This window comes from Oryctolagus cuniculus, chromosome 17 (assembly GCF_051225735.1).
Source record: "Oryctolagus cuniculus isolate XC-2025 breed Fujian yellow rabbit chromosome 17, ASM5122573v1, whole genome shotgun sequence".
Classification (NCBI taxonomy): Eukaryota; Metazoa; Chordata; class Mammalia; order Lagomorpha; family Leporidae; genus Oryctolagus; species Oryctolagus cuniculus.
In genome coordinates, this window is record NC_142883.1 from 19,048,648 (window position 1) to 19,069,299 (window position 20,652).

Below are 20,652 nucleotides of genomic sequence, written 5' to 3' on the forward strand. Positions count from 1 at the left end.
TGGGATTTAGTCCAAGATGGTGGAGTAGGGAGGGAGCTTACTGCTCTAGTCCAGGAGAAGATTATTTTAAAAAGTGGAGAGAGTGTAGTCTCAGGGAAGAGTTAGGGAGAAAACAGCAGAGGAAACTGCCGAAATCGGAGGGACACGACAGACCTACATGCAGGGGGTGGCGCCCACAACTCAAGGCGCCAGCAGCCGAGAGCCCATGTGCCAGTGTTGGAAAGTGAGGTCCTTTTCCAACTCTCCCAGGAATATTTTGACATTTTTCACTGTAAAGATCTTCCACGTTGTATTAGTTTTCTAGGACTGCTGTCACAAATTACCACAACTGCGATGGCGCAAAACCACTGAAACTTATTCTCACAGTAAAGGAAGCTAAAGTCTGAAAGTAAAACAACAACAACAAAAAAAGACAGTCCTAATTACAGAGAGAAAGTGAGAGACAGAGAGAGAAGCCTTCCATCCACTGATGACCACAATGACCAGGGCTGGCCCCTCTGGGTCTCCCATTTGGGTCATCTTCCACTCCTCTCCCAGGCGCATCAGCAGGGAGCTGGGTTGGAAGTGGGATGCAGGCCCTGCAGATGGGATGCAGGCAGCTTAACTTGCTTCGTCACAGCACCGGCCCTGTGGCTTTGGGTTCTTAATGATCGAATCTGAGCCAGCCCTGACTCTTACCCAGGGTGGCCTAGCCCCTGGCCTGGCTTTGGATCAGGACAGCCTGTGGCTTCCAGCAGAGCTGCACGTGGACTAGACAATGGAGGCTGCCATGGTGATGAGAGAAGGAACCCAGATCACGAACTCTCACCCAAGGTATGGAGTCCCTCGGGCCGGCTTCTGAGCGAGGGAGACAAACCTCCAACCCTGTGGACAGGGAGCACAGGTGCAGCTCCTCCTGGAGACCCGGATACAGGAGTTCCCTGAGCCCTGAGTGAGGTCAGTTCCAGCTGAAGGAAGATCACAGAGCTCATCTGTTAGGAAAATGGCGCAGTCTTATCTATGTGCAATCTACACCCTGACACCATCCCAGGCGCTAGGGCCCCCCCCCCCCCGCCATCGCCCAACCACTGGTGTCAGCCCCACCCCCATCTTAATGGGATTCACTGCTCCTACTTCCCTGCCAGCTCCCTGGCAAAGTTTTTTTTTTTTTTTTTTTGACAGGCAGAGTTAGACAGTGAGAGAGAGAGAGAAACAGAGAGAAAGGTCTTCCTTCTGTTGGTTCACACCCCAAGTGGCCGCTATGGCCGGCGCACTGCGCCGGGATCCGAAGCCAGGAGCCAGGTGCTTCCTCCTGGTCTCCCATGTGGGTGCAGGGCCCAAGCACTTGGGCCATCCTCCACTGCTTTCCCAGGCCATGGTTTAACCATTTGTGCAGTTGTTCCGCATAAAGACCCCACAAAGGGTGGGGTGGCGGTGATATTTTTGCAGAGTAGGAAACAGGCCCAGAGGGTGGCGCGTCTTCAGCTTGGAAATCCCATACTTTCTCCTCCAGCGCCTTTCTCCTAAGTTAGATGAACTTGGCATTGGCTTTCCCCACCTGCTGTCCCTACCCCCTGTTAGAACCTGAATGGAGTTGGGGCGGCTGGAGCGAATGAAGCGTGCAGAGCTGCAATTGCAGAGAGAGGCTGGCAGGAGGCAGGGAGGTTCCGTGGTTGCAGAGCTGGGAAGGACCCCCATGCTCAAGGGTCTCCCCAAATCAGATGTCTTCTCCATCCTAGCACTGCCAGCTAGAGGGAAAGGAAAAGACTGGGGCTCCCTGGTGGTGGGGCCCATCTCCCTTCTCTTAGTAAAAGGGTTAGCACACTCCGTTCTGTGCAACCAGGTTTGGAAATGGACACTCAGATGGAAAATGAAGGGAGGGGGACTGGTGTTGTGGTGCAGCCACTTGTGATGCCACAGCCCATATCTGAGTGCCATTCCAGTCCCGGCTGCTCCACTTCCTGTCCAGCTCCCTGCTAATGCACCTGGGAAGACAGCAGAGGGTGGCCCAAGTGCTTGGGCCCCTGCACCCGTGTGGGAGACCCAGATGAAGTTCCTGGCTCCTGGCTTCAGCCCCAGGCCAGATCTGGCTGTTGTGGCCATTCGCAGAGTGAACCAGCAGTTAGAAGATCTCTCTGTGTGTGTGTCTTTGCCCTTGTCTATCTTCATTGCTCTTTCAAATAAGTTTTTAAAAAATAATTTTAAAATAAGGGAGTGAGGGAGGGAGCGGTCTCAGTCGCACTCTGGTTTAAGCCATAATAACACGGGCCAGTACTTGCTTAGCGCTGTCTGCCTGCCAGACACGGTGCCAGGGCCAGGGCTGCTGTCCTGCCCAAGCTCCCAGAGCTCCTGGGCGGCGGGGCCGAGACTGTGAACCAGGCAGTCTGACTTCAGCATCTGCGGCCTTAACTACCACGTTGTTTCGCTTCTCAGGATTCCAGGGACCCGAGTTCTTAATCTGGGGCTTCAGGGAATTGGAGTCCCCTGTAATTACGTGCAAAACACCACGTGCCTGTGCATGCGCTTCGTTCTGAGGCAGAATCCGTGAGCTCCGTGCCACTGTCACCGTCTGTCCCTCTGCTCTGTCTCGGGGACCAGCTCCAGCCCGCCCCTCCGCACCCCGCGCCACCCTCATCTCTGGGTGCCTTACACTCCTGGGCAGACCTCACCAGCTCCTGCTGGGACTGGTGCAGTAGCCTCCTGCGTGGTCTCCCCAGCCCAAGCTCTCCTTCCTTCTCTTCATTCTTCTGACATGCAAACGGGGTCCTGGTTTCCTTTCTTTATTTTTTAAAGATTTATTTATGTATTTGAAAGTCAGAATTACACAGGAAGAAGGAGAGGCAGAGAGAGAGAGAGAGAGAGAGAGAGAGAGAGGTCTTTCATCCGATGGTTCACTCCCCAAATGGCTGCAACAGCTGGAGCTGCACCACTCCGAGGCCAGGAGCCAGGAGCTTCTTCTGGGTCTCCCATGCAGGCGCAGGGGCCCAACCACTTGGGCCATCTTCCACTGCTTTCCCAGGCCATAGCAGGGAGCTGGATTGGAAGTGGAGCAGCCAGGACTTGAACCAGCGTCCATATGGGATGCCAGCACTGCAGGTAGTGGCTTTACCCGCTATGCCACAGCGCTGGCCCGCCTAGTTTTCCACTGTAAAAATTCTTCAGAGCCTCTCCAGTCCCTGGCGGACGACATGTGAGTCCTCAGGGCCCTCAGCATCTGCCTCTGCCTCTGGCCTTCTCTTGTCTCTCAGTCAACACCAGTCCTTCTCTACTCACTCATTCTTCAAGTCCCAACTCACTTGCTGCCTCCTCCAAGGAGCCCTCCTAACTGCCCCAGGCAGACGCAGGTTTCCTTCCACTTGCCTGTGAGGCCTGCCTCCATGACAGCTCCGCTGTATGCCCTATATTTTCTCCAGGTGCACCTCACATCTCCTTGCTGAACCCTGAACTTCCTCCAGTCAAGTCTGTGGCTTTCTACCTTTGTGAACCACAGCGTGGCCCACTGAGGAGTCAGCAAGGGTTTGTTGCATGACTTAATGCCGTGTATCAGAAGGGAGTGTGAATGAGTCTGGGCGACTCCATGCTCACCTCCACAAATACTTCCAGTTGCCAGGTGAGAAGGCTTAGCCTCTTAGGGACAAAGGAGAGCACACAGGGATTGTGTGTGTGTGTGTGTGTGTGTGTGTGCATTTGGGGTCAAGGTGCTGTATTGCTGACTGTGGAGTTAGGCAAACCTTGGTTCCTGTTTGGTTCTGCTGCTAACAGGCTGTGTGACCTTGAGTGAGTCACTTTACCTCTCTGAACCTAAGTTGCTTCATCTAAGAAAATAGATGACGGCGCCTTCCTCGCAGGATTGCCGTGAGAGTCAATAGATAACTGCACTGCCGCGGCCAAGTGCGCGCCCGGAGCATTGGCAGGGCCTCAGCAGTGCGAGCGCCCTTCCCCCTCCCTGAGCTTGCAAACATGTGCGGAGTCGTTCCGGGAACCACATGGCTTGCGTATGTGTCTATTTCGGCGGATTTGCCAATGCATGTCACGCTCATTCGTATTTTCCTCGTAGGAACCAGCCGCCGTGCGCGACCCGGTGCGGCCGTGCCTGGGTTTCCACTGACATTTGCCTTGGTGTGGACAGTGGCGTGTTTGGACAGGAAGTGGGTGCGCACACTCAGCGCGCTGGGTGCTGCCTGTGGAGCCGGTGTGGAATTCGGCTCCTGTGCCACGGGGTGCGGGGTAGGAGGCCGTCTGTGTGAGTGGCTTTGTGTGTGCGCGAAGGCCTTCCGCTCTGAGCTGCTGTGTGGCCAGTGCCTGTGAGCCAGCTGTCCATTCTTGAACTTTCCGGGCCGCCGTCCCACGGAGCAGCCACTGGCCACGTGTGCCCCTTGAGCACTGGAAATGTGGCTGACTGGACTCAGGCTCTTAAGTTTTAATTGTATTTACTTTTAATTAACTTCCAGGTAAAAAGCCGCAGTACACGGCGGACAGACAAACTTCCAGCATGTTCCCCACACAACGGGCCGAGTGCGTCTTCCTCTCTCTAACCACCAAACACCCATCCCTGGAGCCCCAGCCCCCGCATGGAAATAGACCCCTGGAGCCCCGCCCGCGGTACGCGTGTGTGCATGCGCACCGAGGGCCCACAGAGGAGGCCGCCCCCTCCCCCAAGTCCCCAGCAGAGCCGTGAATCAGCCTGACAATGAGGTGAGTCATTCATGAACTGCTCGGGCCGGCCCGGCAGGCGGGAAGCGAACGTCAGCCAGCCGCCCAGCTCTACCCCAGCCCCCCCGTGGGATCAGTCAACCCCACGCACTGCAGATGTTGCCGGAGAAGCTGACGCGGGCAGGCCAATCGCGGCGCCGCGGCTCGGCTCCCCAGCCCCTCCCTCTGGTTTGCAGCCCATTCATCCCCAGCCCCTCTCTCCCCTCGGGTGGCGTGAGTCATCTCGGCGTCTCCCAGGGGGCCAGACCGCCGGCTTCACCAGCCTCCTCGCTCGGCTGACCCAGCTTGGGTCCTCCTGTAAGGCTGGGGGGCACAGGGAGGCTGCCCCCCCCCCCCCCGTGGGATACCCGGACTGGGCTCAGGAAGGAAGCTGACCTGCTCAGGGCTTAGGGTGGGGGAGGCGGCTGCAGGGCCTAGGGCAGGTGGCAGCTGGGGGACCGGGCTACTGCCGGGGCTGCTAGGATGAGGCAAAAACGCGCCTCTGGTTTGGGGGAAATCCCACCTACTACCTCCCCAGTGCCTGATCAGCGCAGGGACCCAGTGGCTTCTCTCCTCCGCATCTCCCTGACACCCCCTCCCCCACCCCAGCATCAATCAACCTCTTTCTGGATTAAACATGACCTGAGGATCTGCTTGGATAACTGGATCCCCTGGCAATGTCCCTCACTGGGTCAGGAAATACCCTCCAAAGCCTTAGAAATGCGTAGAACTCTGACCAAGCAGGTCCACGTGGAAGAAAATAAAAAACCATGTGTGCCAAGATTCCACTGTGAGAGTGCAGCTGGGGCCAGCGTTTGGCACCGTGGGTGAGATGCCTGCATCCCACGGCGCAGTGCCTGGGTTTCATGGGCGGCTCCTGACTCCAGCTGCCTGCTAATGCAGACCCCGGGAGGCAGCAGCGGTAGCTCAAGTAGCTGGGTCCTTTTCTCTCACATGGGAGACCCAGACTGATTTCCTAGCTCCCAGCTGTGGCCTGGCCCAGCCCTGGCTGTTGCACGCATTTAGGGAGTAAACCAGTGGATGACTGCGCTCTCTCTCTCTCTCTCCCATCTCAAATAAATAAAAAAGTAAAAATAAAAAACTAATGTGCATTGGTGGCTGGCGTTATGGTGTAGTGGGTTATGCTGCCACCTGCAACGCTGGCATCCCATATGGGCACCAGTTCAAGTCCTGGCGGCTCCATTTCCAATCCAGTTCCCTGTTCATGCGCCTGGAAAAACAGCAGAAGATGGTCCAATTCCCTGGGCCCCTGCAACCGTGCAAGAGACCCTGATGAAGCTCCTGGCTCCTGACTTCGGCCTGGCCCAGCCATGACTGTAGTGGCCATTTGGGGAGTCAACCAGCTGATGGAAGATCTCTCTCTGTCTCTCCTTCTGCCTGTCATTCTGCCTTTCAAATAAATAAATAAGTAAATCTTTTTAAAATGTTCTTTAAGAATGTTCCTCATACAGCATTAGTTAAAACTGTGAAATCCTGGAATCAACACACATGTCCATCAGTGTGCAACGGAACAAAGAAACTACAGTGAAACAACACAACGGAATACTAGGCAACCGCCAACCATGGCGTGGATTTGATACTGCGGGAATACTTCTATGACGTATGACATCAGAAATCAGAGGTGCTGTGACCCACGTGCCTGGGCGCCTGGGATCCAGTCCTGCCTCCGCTTCTCATCCGGCTTCCTGCTGTTGCCCACCCTGGGAGGTAGCAGATGTTGCTGGAGTACACGGGACCCTGCTGCCCACCTGAGAGACCCTCATGCAGCTCCTGCCTCCCGGCTTTGGCTTGGCCCAGCACTGACTGTTACAGGCATCTGGAGAGTGAACCAGTGGATAGCAGATCGATTTCATGTGCTTTCTCTCTCTCTCTCTCTCTCACTCGCTCTGCCATTCAAATAAGTAAAAATAAACTTTAAAAAAAATAGGGGCCAGCGTTGTGACAAAGTGAGTAAAGCTGCTACCTGTGACACCAGTAGCCCATATGGGCACCGGTTCAAGTCCTGGCTGCTCCTCTTCTGATCCAGCTCCCTGCTAATGCACCTGGGAAAAGCAGTGGAAGATGGCCCAAGTGCTTGGGCCCCTGCACCATGTGGGAGACCTGGAAGAGCTGGTGGCTCCTGGCTTCAGCCTGGCTCAGCCTTGGCCATTGTAGCCATCTGGGGAGTGAACCAGCAGATGGAAGATCTCTCTCTCTGTAGCTAAGTTTCAAATAAATAAATAAATTCATATTTATTTATTTATTTACTTATTTTAAGATTTATTTGAAAGTCAGAGTTACACAGAGAAGGAGAGGCAGAGAGAAAGAGAGAGAGAGAGAGAGAGAGAGAAACAGAGAGAGGTCTTCCATCTGCTGGTTCACTCCCCAGATGGTCACAACGGCCGGAGCTATGCTGATCCGAAGCCAGGAGCCAGGAGCTTCTTCTAGGTCTCATTTTTAAAAATAAGATTTAAGATATAATGTACAGTTCAATAATAATAATAATAATAATAAAAGCTGAGCAGAGGAACTGCGTTGTGGTGCAGCAAGTTAAGCCACTGCTTGGGATTCCCACATCCCATACTGGTGTGCCGGTTTGAGTCCCATCACCTCTCTGCTTCTGATCCCACTTCCAGTTAATGCATCTGGGAAGTAGTGGATGATGGCCCAAGTGCGTGGACCCTTGCAACCCAAATGAGAGACCTGGATGGAGTTCCAGGCTCCTGGCTTTGGACTGAGGCATTTGGGGACTGGATTAAAGAACGGAAGTGCACTCTATCTCTCTCTCTTCTCTGTCAGTCTGCCTTTTAAATAAACAAAACTTTAAAAGATGAGAGGGTGGGTGTTGTGGCATAGCAGTTGAACTATTGCTTGGGACACCCATGTTCCATATCAAAGTACCTTGTTCAAGTCCCGGCTACTCCACTTTCTATTCCAGCTTCCTGCTATTGTGCCTGGGAGGCAGTAGCAGATAATGGCAAGTACTTAGGTTCTTGCCACTCACTTGGGAGACCTGGATGAAGTTCTGAAAGGCAGAGTGATTGAGAGACAGAGGGAAACACACACACACATACACATAAAACACACACACACACAGAGATCTTCCATCTGCTGGCTCACTACCCAGATGACCCCAATAGCCAGGTCTAGACTGAAACCTGCCTCTTCTCCATCTGGGTCTCTGGTGTAGGTGACAGGGGCCCAAGTAATTGGGCCATTTTCTGCTGCTTTCCCAAGATGCATTAGCAGGGAACTGGATTGGAGATGGAGTGGCCAGGACTTGAACCAGCGTTCATATGGGAGGCTGGCATTGCAGGCGGCAGCTTAACCTGCTGTGCCACAATGCTGGCCCCTAAATATACAAATCTCCAAAAATAAATGAGCAGAGCAAAAAGATTAGAAAAGTATTTCCCTAATTGCTAACGGTTGCTGCTGCTGCATTATGCAGTTAGGAGTGATTTTATTTTCCTCTTTGTACACTTCTGATCCTTCCCACCTCGAGCTTCTACAATGAGAGATCATGACTCTTTACAGCAGAAAAAATAATTAACATATTAAGTGTTTTAAAAAGCCATTTGCGGGGGTGCTAACAGGAATTAACTGTAAATGGGTATTTTATTGTAGTGATAAAAATGTTCTACAACTGGGTTGTGGTGATGGTTGTACAACTTAGTAAATGTATTAAAAACTATTGAATTGTATACTTAAAACAGGCCAATTTTATCTTATATGAATTATACTTGGGTAAAATTATTTAAACAAATTTTTAACAGAAGCCATTTGCTGGGCTTTCTGCCACAGAGGTCAGCCTGCTGCGCTTCTAGAAAGCATGAGACAACCAAGCAGGGGAATCTACGGAGCCTGCGAGAGTGGGGTGGGAAGCGCAGGTGTGGAGGGGGGGCAGAGGTCATCTCCAGTGTGGAAGGTGACACTGGGCTCTGTGAGTGCTAGGGGTGGGTGCGTGGGAGACTGGGGTGGTGGGAGTGGGGCTTAGCTTTGGACCAGGCCCCTGCCAGCCCTTCACACTCGTACCTCATCACCTCCCCACCAACCCGGTGAGGAGGCTGTCACTGTTGTCACAGAGACGCAAGGGAGCTCAAAGCTGGTACGTGGCAGAATCTTAGTGCAGGCCACGCTCTTCACCCTCTTGTTGGGGTGCTTTCTTCACAAAGGCAGTGGGATCTAGTGATTAAATCAGTGGCCAAGGGGCCAGTGCTGTGGTGTAATGGGTTAAACCTTTGCCTGAGATGCCAGTATCCCATATGGATGCCCGTTCGAGTCCTGGCTGCTCCACTTCTGATCCAGCTCTCTGATATGCCCTGGGATAGCAGTAGAAAATGGCCAAGGTCTTTGGGCTCCTGCACCTGCGTGGGAGGCCCGGAAGAAGCACCTGGCTCCTGGCTTCGGATCAGCGCAGCTCCAGCCATTGTGAAGAGGCAGAGGCAAAGAGAGAGAGAGAGAGATCATCCATCTGCAGGTTCACTCCCCAGATGGCCGCAACGGCTGGAGCTGCGCTGATCTGAAGCCAGGAGCCAGGAGCCTCCTCCAGGTCTCCCACGCGGGTGCAGGAGCCCAAAAACCTTGGCCATCTTCTACTGCTATCCCAGGGCATAGCAGAGAGCTGGATCGGAAGTGGAGCAGCTGGGACTCAAACCAGCATCCACACAGGATGGCGGCACTGCAGGCAGCGGCTTTACCCGCTACGGCACAGCACCAGCCCAAAGGCTTCCTTCTTAGCCATCCCCTTGGACCTCTGCTCTTCTTGCTGTTCGAGGGGGGAGAAGGCTGCACACCGGCCACTCCCAGGCCTTCTGGTCACCTGCTGTCCTCTAGCAGGTAGCTGACCTGCGGAGGACGGCTCTGATGTGTGAGACCTGCAGACAAGGAGACGGGCAGTTTTTATCTGCTCTCACGCTCTCTTTCTCGCTCTTTCTCACACACACACACACACACATGCTCACACACATATACAATGGTTTGTTTTCTTTTTGCTAGATGCCATGACAGACACTGGCAGCTGCCCCCAGAATAGTCTTTATTTTTAAACAAATTCACAGCTTGTTCTGGGAGAACCTTGGTGCTGGTTTTCCCCAGGCTTGCCACTGCTGAGTGGCAGGAGCATGACCCAATCTCTAGAGCAGCAGGGAGAAAGTAGGAGGGCTGGGGGAGGGACGGATGGAATCAAGGGCTAGGTAAGGCTCTCAGGTAAGAGTGACTGGGACGCTAGCCAATAGCCAGGTCCTCCTTGTCTGTGCTTGTTTTGAACTGCAATTCCAAGATACAGTTAGCAGGCAGAGCTGGAAAAATCTTCAGAAGTCATCTGCCCCTTTTCCAGATGAACACACTGAGGCCCAGGGAGATGATAGCTTGGCTAAGGCTCCTGTCCGCTGCTCTTTTCCCAAATAGCTCGGAGTCAAGCATGACTGCCCTGCTGGCCGCTGGTCTGAAACTCGCTCTGAGCCTCAAGCTCAGAGAGGGCCCTGGGGGTGCGGAGGAAGGACTCGTTCTTCTTCCCTTCCTTCTCAGCTCCATCTCCTTGGCACAGCCGGAGACGGCTCTGGCTGGAAGGAAGGGAATCCAGTCCAACCCTCACAAAGGGAGCTAGGAGCCCACAGGGGGGCCTGGGCCAGACCCAGGCATCCCGGGGCAGTTTTCATCACATTCTGCATAACTCATTCCCGCCGTTGCTTTGGACCTGGGAGTGCACAGATCGTCCGCCATGCATTAAGCTCACTTTTGGTTCCCAAGTTCATTGGAAAGAGCCCAAGGGCAGGACAGGGTGTGAGCGACCTTAAAGCCGGGTACTGGGATGGACGTTGTCACATCAGCCATCATATCTTTTTTTTTTTTTTTTTTTTTTTTGACAGGCAGAATGTATAGTGAGAGAGAGAGACAGAGAGAAAGGTCTTCCTTTTGCCATTGGTTCACCCTCCAATGGCCGCTACGGCTGGTGCGCTGTGGCCGGCTCACGGTGCTGATTTGAAGGCAGGAGCCAGGTGCTTCTCCTGGTCTCCCATGGGATGCAGAGCCCAAGCACTTGGGCCATCCTCCACTGCCTTCCCTGGCCACAGCAGAGAGCTGGCCTGGAAGAGGGGCAACTGGGACAGAATCCAGCACCCCGACCGGGACTAGAACCCGGTGTGCCAGAGCCTCTAGGTGGAGGATAGCCTATTGAGCCGCGGCGCCGGCCAGCCATCATATCTAATTTGTCATTCGCTGAGCATCGGAGGACAGAAGTTCAAGTCCTGCTTCCCAGAAAAGGAGACCGAGGTCCTGAGGGGAACTGACTCACCCTCAGTGCACAGGGATGGAGCTGTCCAGACCGGGTTTCTTCACCTCCCTACCTGTTTCCTCCTCCTCCTCTCCCCCTCCCCCCTTCCTCCTCTATCCTCCTCCTCCTCTCCTCTTCTTTGCAGTCCCTACAGTACAGAGCATTGTGCCGGCCTCATAACATGCTCAGTACATTCTTGCTGAATGGGATAAGTACAAGACACCTTTGTGTACCAGGTGCCTGTAGTGATTGATAGACACTTTAAAGGGAGCACATTGTCTTTGATAAATATCAAATACATGCTTATGCTTATTGCTTGGGTTTATCAGCTCAGCTCCTCCTGGGCTATATTATTTCCTGCCAGAGGCCATATTTAGGCAGAACTGGACTAGTCCCACTCTGTGGAGGCAAAGCCAGGCCCCAACATGCACTAGAACTGTGGCCTGGACGCTCTGGCCAGGGCCTCCCTGGAGTCTCTCGAATCCTGCCCATGGATCTGAAGATTTCCACCCAGGAGAGGCTGTGGGTGAAAGGCTGGCATGGAGGGCATAACTGAAGTGTGTCCCCTGTGTGCCCCCCCAGGCTTTGCCAACCTTAGAAGGCACAGACCCAGGCTGAGTAAGAGGGGGTGTGGAGGAGGCGGGTGCTTGTTGGCGGCCCGACAGTGACCAGGGAGCAGGAGGGAGGCTGCTCTGTCTCCTTCCCCGAGGCCTGCCCAGCACCGTTCTCCAGCCCGTCTCAGAGCGCCTGGCTGTGTGGCTCACCACTCCCCATTCCTCTTCCAACCCCTTTCAAAGTCCAGTCCCGGAGCTGCCTGCCAGGATGTAGGTTGAATGGCTGATTTTCTTCTGAGATTTATTTCCTGCTACCAAAGGCCAAATTCACCACGGGTTCCCAAGGTCAGAAGCTCCCCAAGCAGCTGCCAGATCCCCTCTGCAGGCTCACTGGACATCAGGCACCTGGGGTAGGGGTTAAGGAGATGGTCCCTCAGCTCCTGTTTCCATGGTGATGGGCCCTACCCCAGGGACACAGAGACAGTTCTCCTCTTTGTAAGGAACTTTAAGCTCCTTAAACCAGAAGCATCCCTACAGCCCCACACCTGCCACAGGTGCTCGAGAGTCATATGGTAGAGTGAATGAATTATTTAGCCCTCACTCACCTGAGAAGAGAAAATCGGAAGCCTCATCCGGATCCCATATGGTAAATTCTGAGGACTTCCGGGGCATTGGGCCCCTGGGGGACAGAGATGGTAATCTCTGAGACCTTCAGACAAAGGCCTGGAGTTCTGGGCTGAGCAGCCCAGCTCTGCCTGCCCCTGGTCGTCGTGTTTGGAGAGCCCAGAGACATGGGTGTGAACCCCAGTTCTTGCTTGCATGGACTCTGTAACTCCGGGCAATTATTTAACTTCTCTGAGCCAATTGATACTGATGGATATTTAGGTTGTTTCCAACATTGCCTATCAGTCGCTTCCCTTCTATGTTGATTTCCTTAGAATACATTTTTCGTAGTGGAATTGCTGAGCCATCGACAAACTAAGATTAATCACACACACACTCACACCTGGTCCCATGGGGAGCTGTAGGGATGATGGCGCTCAAGCCAGGGACCAGGAGTCTTTCTGGCCGCTGCTCGGTTCTTTGCAAGGCCTGGGAACCTCACTCCCATAGCCTGGCCGTTCCCAGGCGTATCTTCGCCTAGAGCCGATGCGGTGTGCGCGGTCAGAGCTGGGGGCTCCGAAACCAGTCTGAGCCGTCCTCTTCCAGCCTGAGCCCCCAGCAGGGGCTTCTGCCACCTTCCCAGCCCCTGGGAGAGTCCACTCCCAGTTCTCCTCCCCCACCACGGGAGCGCGTGTTAGGGAGCAGCTTGGGCAGGCAACGATTGCACCATCCGAGGTTTGAAAAGGAAGTCGAGGTAGCGCCGGGGGAAAGCCGTAAGTCCCAGAGGCCGAGCTCCAGCACTCAGCCCCGCCCCTGTAGCGCCCCTGGCACCGCCACTCCGGAGGCTCAGAGCCCATCTCTTCCACCCCCCTCCCCATCCCAACTCTTTCCTGGGTCCTGGCCCTTTAACAAGCTGTCACGGTGGCGCTGCTGGCCCCGCCTGGCGGGGAGGGCCGGGAGGGAGGGGAGGGGTTGGTGGTGGCTGAAAGGGGGGGGGGGTCTGGGTCTATTTTTAGCTCCGGGTCGGGTCACGTGACGGGAGTGACGTCTCCGAATGTTGTTGTTGGTGGCGGCGGCGAACGGAGCCGGAGGAGCCGCCGCAAAGATGGAGGAGCCGTCGAAGAGGCGCTGCCGCTGCTGCCGCCGCCGCTGCTGCCGCCGCCGCCCGCGAAGCCGGAGCTCGAGCCGCAGGGGGTGAGCGCGCCGCCCCGGCCCCGATTCCGTCTCCCCCGGCCCGCGGGACGCGAGGCGGCGCCCTCTCCTCCTGCCGTCGCTGCCCGCGGGCTCCCCACACGCGCGCCGCGCTCCGCGCCCCCTGCCTTCCTCCCCGCGCCCCCCGGGAGCAGCGCCCGCCGCGCCGCCCGGCCTCTGGGTTGCTCGCGCGCCCCTCCCCGCCCCTCCCGTGCAGGGGTGCCCTCCTTGCAGGTAAGGGAGGGGCCCGCCCTCCCGCGGCCCGCGCCCCCGAGTGGCCCGGAGAGCGGCCGGGGTGTCTGCTTGCCTGTCTGGCGAGGCACGTTGCGCTGCGGGGCGACTTGAGGCCTGCACCTGGCTTCCCTGCAGACCCCTCCTCGCTGGACACCCATCCCTTGGTACTTTGAGGTGAGGGGCGCTGCCCACCCGCAGCGCTTCTCCCCCTGGCTAAGAACGCATTCTCGATTTTCTGCCCTTGACTTTGGTGCATGAGGAGGGGGACTGCGGAGCCCACCTTACTTTTCTCTCCCCCTGTTCTCACCCCTTGGTCGGTGAGGCGTTCCTGCGTTAGTTTCCACCCTCTTCTCCTGTCTGACGCCCCGGAGCTGGGGAGAGACAGCTAGGAAATGAAATGGAGCTCCCCCCACCCCACCTCCGGGCTTTTTGTCTGGGCCAAGTGCCCCCCGTTTGACATCCTGGGTCTGTGGCGTGGAGGCAGAGCACAGCCAGTGCCTTGTTAACTTGGGGGAGTCAGCTTCACTACCCCGTCCATCCCTGGGGTCCCGGGGAAGGTGAGAACTGGCTTGGTGATGGGGAATTAACCTGGGAGTCTTAGGGGGCAGGCAGGGGAGGTGGGTGCTTCACCTGGGGGAGGAGGTGATCACCTTTGGCCTTCTGAGATGAGGTGTGTCCCTACGAAGAAAGGGTGCTAACGACAGTTGTCTCTGGGAAGGGGTGCAAAAGGGACCCACTGTTCTGACAGTGACCACTGGGCTTCTGGGACCTGCAGTTAGCTTGGGAGCCGAGGGAGGGGGTGGTGGTGGTGGTCGTGGCAGCGGTGGTCTTAGGGTTCAAGGTCCAACCAGGAGGGGAGCACCGTGCCAGAGCAGAGGAACAAAAGGAGGCAGGGGAGGGGAGATCAAGGAGTCTTGGCCAGAGGGACCCCTGGCCGGGCTGCCTTGCAGGATTGGAACCTGGGGCAGGGTCCTGCTCCGGCCTCCTCTTGGTTCTGAGGGTGAAGGGAGAGAGGGTCCACAGCACCCCGCGTCTCGGGCACCAGGGCCCCTGAGCCAGCACTGGCTGTGGGGATGCTAGCTTGGGCTGGGCCGGGGATGGTGAGTGAGCCATGTTGGGGCTGCCTGTTTGTTCATTCCGGTCTTCCCTCCTTCCTCTCCCTGAGCTGAGGGAGAGCTTGGTTTGCCTCCTCTGCTTTCCTTGAACCTTCTCTTTGCCCTCTCTCTCCACTTGGGCCTGGATCTGGGCTGTCTTAGAAGGCAGGTCGGGGTCCCTGAGAGGCGTGGGCCCCCAGCACGTCCACCCTGTCCTGGCAGTGTGTGTGCACTGGGGCCCCCCCGCAGGTATAGTTTCCTCCAGGGACGGGTGGGAACTGTTGGCTCTGTGCCAGCCTCCCCTTCTGCCCCAGTCCATCCTCCTGTCCCTTCTGCTGGGTCACGGAATTTGGAGGGGGCAGCAGTATCCCTGGCCCCACCCACCCCAAGTAGCTGCCGAGACAAAGGTTTGCTTTCCCTTCCCTAGGGGGTGGCACCTTGGAAATGGGGCCTGGGCCTGGAGGGGAGGGGGTCATTTGTGTTCTCCATGGCGGGGAGGGGATCAGCTCTAGGAGCGGGGGGCAGTGCAGTCGCTGCTGAAGTACCAGCTGTTCTTTAATAATCAATTCTTCCTACTCACATCCCTTTCAGGAGGGATGTCTGGAACGCGGCATCAGGCTCAGCCAGCTTGCTAGAGGACGCACTCCTGCTGGGGGGGGGTGCGGGAGAGACAGCGAGGGGGGCGGTTCTTGGCATTTTTGGAGCACTGTGGCTGCTCATGAATGAAAACCTGAAGCAGCCCGTGAGGGGCCTATTGTAGCCGACTTGGGCTAATTCAACTTTCTCTGCCTTTCTTCTCCCCCACCCTGGCTCACCCCAGCTCCAGCCCCAGCCCTTTCTTGAATAGGGACCCTGTCTGATCCTGCTGGTGAGGGGCTATCATTCTGCCTGAGGTTTTAGGGCAAACAGACCCCTCTCCTGCCCTCTGCCTCCCCCTCCTCCCTTGCTCCCCTCTCACCCCCCCCCTTTTTTTTTTTTCTAGAAATAGCAGCCTCCTCCATCTGGCTTGTGCAGATGCCTGGAGCTGCGTCTGAGCAGACAAACAGAAATGGGCCGATTGCAAAAATGAATTTGTCAGCCCGGAGTCTTTTTTCCTCCTCTGATGTCCTTCCCCTCTCCCTGATTTTGGGCCTGGACAGCCAAGTCAGTCCCCCTGCATAGCTCCGTGGGCAGTGGAAGCTTCTGGAGGCTGGGGCCACGGTCGGAGGGGCCAAGGTGCCCGGTCCTCGGTGTCTTTGTGTGGGGTATCTGAGCTCCCGTAGCTTTTGGGCAAAGTTGTTGGAGCAAGTGAAGCAATCTGCAGCTCTCCAGTTTGGTTAAGACGACTCGCTCCCACCGCTGGGGCCTGGGAGCGCAGGACCTGGGCCTGCCTCCTGTGAGGCGCCGGCTGGTGTGTTGGGAGCGGGTGGCACGGTGGTAGTGGAGTCCAGGTCCAGCGCGGCCCTCCGCGGGACACCTGACTTGGAGGGAACTGTTGGAAAGCCAGCATCCGGTGGGGCAGCGTTTTGAGAAGGGGAGTTTGGGTCCTGGAGTTACTGGATGGGGGTCTGTGAGGAGAAAAGAGTTGGGGGGGGCGGGAGGGGCAGGGCCCTGGCGGGGGGTGGGGGGTCTGTCTGGGAAGCCGGCTGCCCGCTGGTTCGGCCTCGCCCTCACTCTCTGCCAGGACCCTCGTAGCCCCGCAGTCAGCAAGTTTCTCTGGCCGAGGCGGGAACAAAGAGCTCAGGTTTTAAACATCAGGCTGCCCTTTCTCCCCTTCGTGCCCCACCCTAGACAAGAATCTCTGCCTGTCCTGATCGGGCCGGCCGTGAAGGCTGCTTTGTTTGCAGGGAGGCCGCGCCGGCCGGTGGCTCTTGTTCTCTGGGGAGACTTGGTGGGGGTGTTGTTGGCAGACTTGCTACCGGTGGCTGGGGCCCCAAGGGTCCCCGCAAACCCCGCAGGGTGGGGAGAGAGCATAGCAAGTCCTGGGCCCAGGAACTGCTCCCGGCTCTCCTCCCCAGCGGGTGAGGGTGAGGGTCAACACCTTCCCACCCAGAGAGAGGGTGGGTGGGCCAGGCGCCTGCGGGCTGGGGGCTGAGCTGCGCTTGCTTTTCATACCACTGGGCTCTGCCCCTTCTGAGCACCCTGCCATGGCGGTACCTCCCACCGAGGGAGCTGGGCTGGCTTCCTTGGGCTGCTGGGAATCGTGGGAATTTCTGAACCTGTGTTCCCCAGCCCACGGGAAAGGGTGTGAGCAGGACTGGGCGCCAGCGCTGGTGTGGGCACGGGCAGAGCTGCCTGCCCACGCGGGCCCTGCCAGCGCATCAGCCCCACCTGCCACATTCCTGAGCTCAGCCCCAACCCTGCACAGTTTCTTTGGTCCTGCTCCACACCTGTGCCTGTCCAGAGCAAGGCAGCCCCTTCAGCACCCTTGCAAACCCTGGATGAGAGTGCATGGCTCACTGAGAATTCATCGTGCCAGGAGGCAGTGCTGAGTGCCTGTTCCCGGCGTGGGGAGCAGAGTTAGGGCTGAAACCTCAGGCAGCTCTGAGCCTCCTCCGATCCTTCCCTGCCACTGGTATTGGAGGGCCTGCCTTCATCTGGAAGCAAATGAATGAGATCATGTCTGGGTGGATCTGGGCTGTTCAGGGATGGGCCCAGGTGGGTGCACACACAGTGTCTGAGGCTTGAGGACTGGCCGGGGCTGGGGCGGGGGAGGGCTGCAGGAGTTGGCGAGCCCATGGCTCTGTCCTAGACTCTCTTGTTCCTATGTTGACCTCATCCACTTGGGTGCCTTTGTTTCAAGTAGGAAAAAAAGGCCCTTATTCGGGGTGGTGGGGAGAGGCTTAGCAAGTGTCAAGCCATGGCTTAAGTCGCAGGCTGGATTTCATGCCTGTGGAGACCGGACCTGGCACAGAGCACAGAGCCCTGGGCTTGGGCCCTGGACCCTGCAGGCCGGGACTGCTGGATCCTCAATGTCTCTGACTTTCCCAGTTCCTGGAAACAAACCCTGTGCCCTGAGCCAGTGTTGAGTGGGGGTGGTTGGGGGTGGAGTGGGGAGGGACCAAGACAGGGTCTGGCAGCACAAAGGTCAGGACGTTGGGAGAAGAGGGCTCTTGCCAGCTCAGGCTGCTGGGGCTGGGATCCCCTGCCCGCTTCCAGGGCCTCCGCGTGAGCCCTGCGGCCACCACGCCAGGGAGGGCCGTTGGAAACCTCCCTGCACTTTGGCCTTCAGTGCACCCTGGTCCCGTGTCGGGCTCCCTTGGGAGTCTGTCAGATCTCCCCGCCTGACCACGAACGCTCTCACTTGAAAAGGAGTTTGTTTGGGTGTGGCCACCATGGCCATTTCCTATTGGGCACCAGAGGCTTCTGCAGTTCGGAAGCTGCTTCTGCTCATTCCCGGGGCAGGTGTCCTCCTGCGCGGCCCCAGGTGTACGCTGCCGCGCTCCAAGGTCTCCTTCAACTCTCAGCTTCCTGAGTTGGGGGCCTCTAACCCTGCTCCGTCTCTCCCCAGGGTTGCCGTTCTGAGTGCCTGACTGCCTCGCCCCGAAGGATGGCCTCGGATGGGCATTAGAGGCACGGCGGCCCCGGGCTCCCGTCCCGTCCATCTGTCTGTTATCGTCTGTCTCTCTTGACATCACCGCAGCTCCACCCCCTCCCGTCCCAGCCCCCAGCGCCAGCTTCCTGCGGGCCCCAGCCGGCATGAACTCTCCCAACGAGTCGGGTAAGAGCGGGGAGGTCGGAGGAGAGCACCCTGGGGCCGCTCGGATGCAACGGGGCCGTGTGGGTCTCCCGCGCAGGCCTGTGGACGCTCAGTGCTGAGCTGTCAAGGAACCAAGGGGTCAGGAGTGGAGCAGCATTGCAGGAAAAGGACGTGCCATGAGGTCACCCTGGCTGCTCAGGACCCTGGGAGGGCGTGGGTGTGATTCTGCCGTGTGTCTGCCCTCAACTTGGGGGCCCTGGGTTCCAGCTCTGCTCTGCGCTGTTAGCCGAGGCAGGCCTGAGGGTGGAGGCCGGGTCCTGGCTCTCTCTGGGTGGCCCGGGATGATGTTGGAGGAATTTCCATGCCATAGCTAAGTGTCCAGCTTCCTTTTGGTGGTGGTGGCTTCTCTCTTGGTGAACTGTTTCTCTGTGTTCTCATTTTACTGTTTAATCCTCGTGGAGATGGGCAGGGCCCCGGGCCCTAACCTCTGCCTGGGTGTGTGGAATTGGGATGCAGGGGGGCTGTTTACAGAGGAGCCTTGGCGCTCCTCTGAGTCCAGGTGGACTGTCCGTCTTCCACTTGGGCCCAGGATATGGCTGATTCCTTTTTTTTCCTTAAGATTTATTTATTTATTTGGAAGGTAGAGATACAGAGAGAGAAGGAGAGAGAGAGGGAGAAGGAGAGAGAGAGAGAAAGGTCTTCCATCCACTGGTTCACTCAACAGATGGCCACAAATGACCACCGCGACCACTGGGGCTGGGCCAGGCCAAAGCCAGGAGCCAGGAGCTTCTCCTGGGTCTCCCACGTGGGTGCTGTGGCCCAAGGACTTGGGCGTCTTCGGCTGCTTTCCCAGGTGCATTAGCAGGGAGCTGGATTGGGAGTGGATGTTGGCACTGCAGGTAGAGGCTTAACCTTCTATGCCACAGCGCCGGCCCCATGGTGGATTCCTAATTTGGGGTCTTCTGCTGTGATATTTCCCATTCCCCTCCGTTCCTGGGACCCTGCCCAGTGCTGCCACAAATAGTCTGTGGGTAGGAACCCAGGCAGCTTCATGTGAGGCTGGCTCTGGACCTGTGCCCTCGGGGATGTGTCCAAGTGGCCAGAGTGGACCCTCAGGAGTTTCCCAGGAGGGTCATGGGTCAGTGTGGTCAGTGTAATGACTGCCTTCTCTCTCGGGCTGTCTCCTTCTGCACAGTCTAAAGGGGGCAGAGTCCATCTTGCTCAACTTGAACCCGCCACAGCTCATCACACCCCCACGTCTTTTTCCATAAGGGTGGGTGGACATTTCCTGTCTAAATTTGAAGGACAGGGGCTCGGGGCCAGGGTGGGAAACCTGCCTGCAGAAAGCTATGCAGGTGGTGCCCGGGAGGCACCCGGGGTGCCCTCCACTTTGTTCCCCGTTGTCTGTCCTGCCGGGTTTGGGTTCCTGCCTGTGCCCTGGAGGCCTGGCTGTGCCAGCTTTGTTGTCCAGCTCTGGCTTTTCTCCTCCTCTTAGGCTGGTTGAGGTAAAGGGCAGGAGAGGCCTGGGGAGTGGTCACCAGTGTGTCGCCCGTCTCAGCCGGACACTGCCCCTCGCAGGTCCAAGTGTCTGACGGCACGAGCCGTGCCAGCTGCTCCTTCTCGGAGCTGAGACGCTGATCCATCTGTAGACCCTGCCTCAGCCTTGGCAGGGGCCCAGCAGCTGCCCAGAGGCCTCTGTTGGTGACTCGTGATGGATGTTCCCTAGCTGTGGGGCTTCATTCCCTTGCAGTGAAAGGTCCTAATCATCAACCCAGGGTAGGGGAAGTTATTGGCTGCCTTTCCAGACGCTACTGAGCTGAGTCCCCCTTGCAGGTCGTCTGCCAGAGCTGGCAGGAGTGTGATGTAGCTGGAGGTGGCCCCCGGAGCGAGCGGCTGCCCTGCTGCCCAGGATGGACCGCGTGGGGCCATGGACTTGGCCCTGCCTCCTGGCTGGCTTTCCGGCTACCCCCAGCAGGGGGAGATGCTGTCTGCTTGGTGTTTGGGAGGGAGAGAAAGGAGGGGGCTGGGGTTTGGGAACCTCCTTTTAGCACTGTTGGGAGGCCTCAGAACCGGGATCCTGGCTTGAGGCTGCCCCCCTGAGGTGCTTCTCCCAGCGTTTGCCTGGGGACGGGCTCTTCCAGTTGTGGGGTTCGGGCTGCTGTGGGTCAGGGAGGCAGCCAGCCTCTGCCGTTCCCAGAGCTCGTGCCGGCTTCTGGGCTGGGGCTGCGGGTGCCCGGCGCCTGGCAGAAGCCTGCAAACATGTGCCCTGGGACTCCACGGAAGTAAAAGGAAACCATGAATTATAGGCAGAGCACATGGGTGTCCACTTCCCTGCGGACACCCTGCAGAGCGCCC

General features: G+C 57.3%; 1 protein-coding gene across 2 annotated transcripts in view; it reads left to right on the plus strand.

The window, feature by feature from the left end:
* Window positions 1-13,136: 13,136 nt before the first annotated feature.
* HDAC5 (histone deacetylase 5) overlaps window positions 13,137-20,652 on the plus strand; it is a 34,503-nt gene continuing 26,987 nt past the window's right edge. For both annotated transcript variants that reach the window (XM_017349223.4, XM_017349224.4), the window contains exons 1-2: window positions 13,137-13,293; window positions 18,109-18,318. In XM_017349223.4, the coding sequence (XP_017204712.1) occupies window positions 18,297-18,318 (22 nt within the window). In that variant the 5' untranslated portion in view covers window positions 13,137-13,293; window positions 18,109-18,296. The remainder of the gene's footprint in view (window positions 13,294-18,108; window positions 18,319-20,652) is intronic.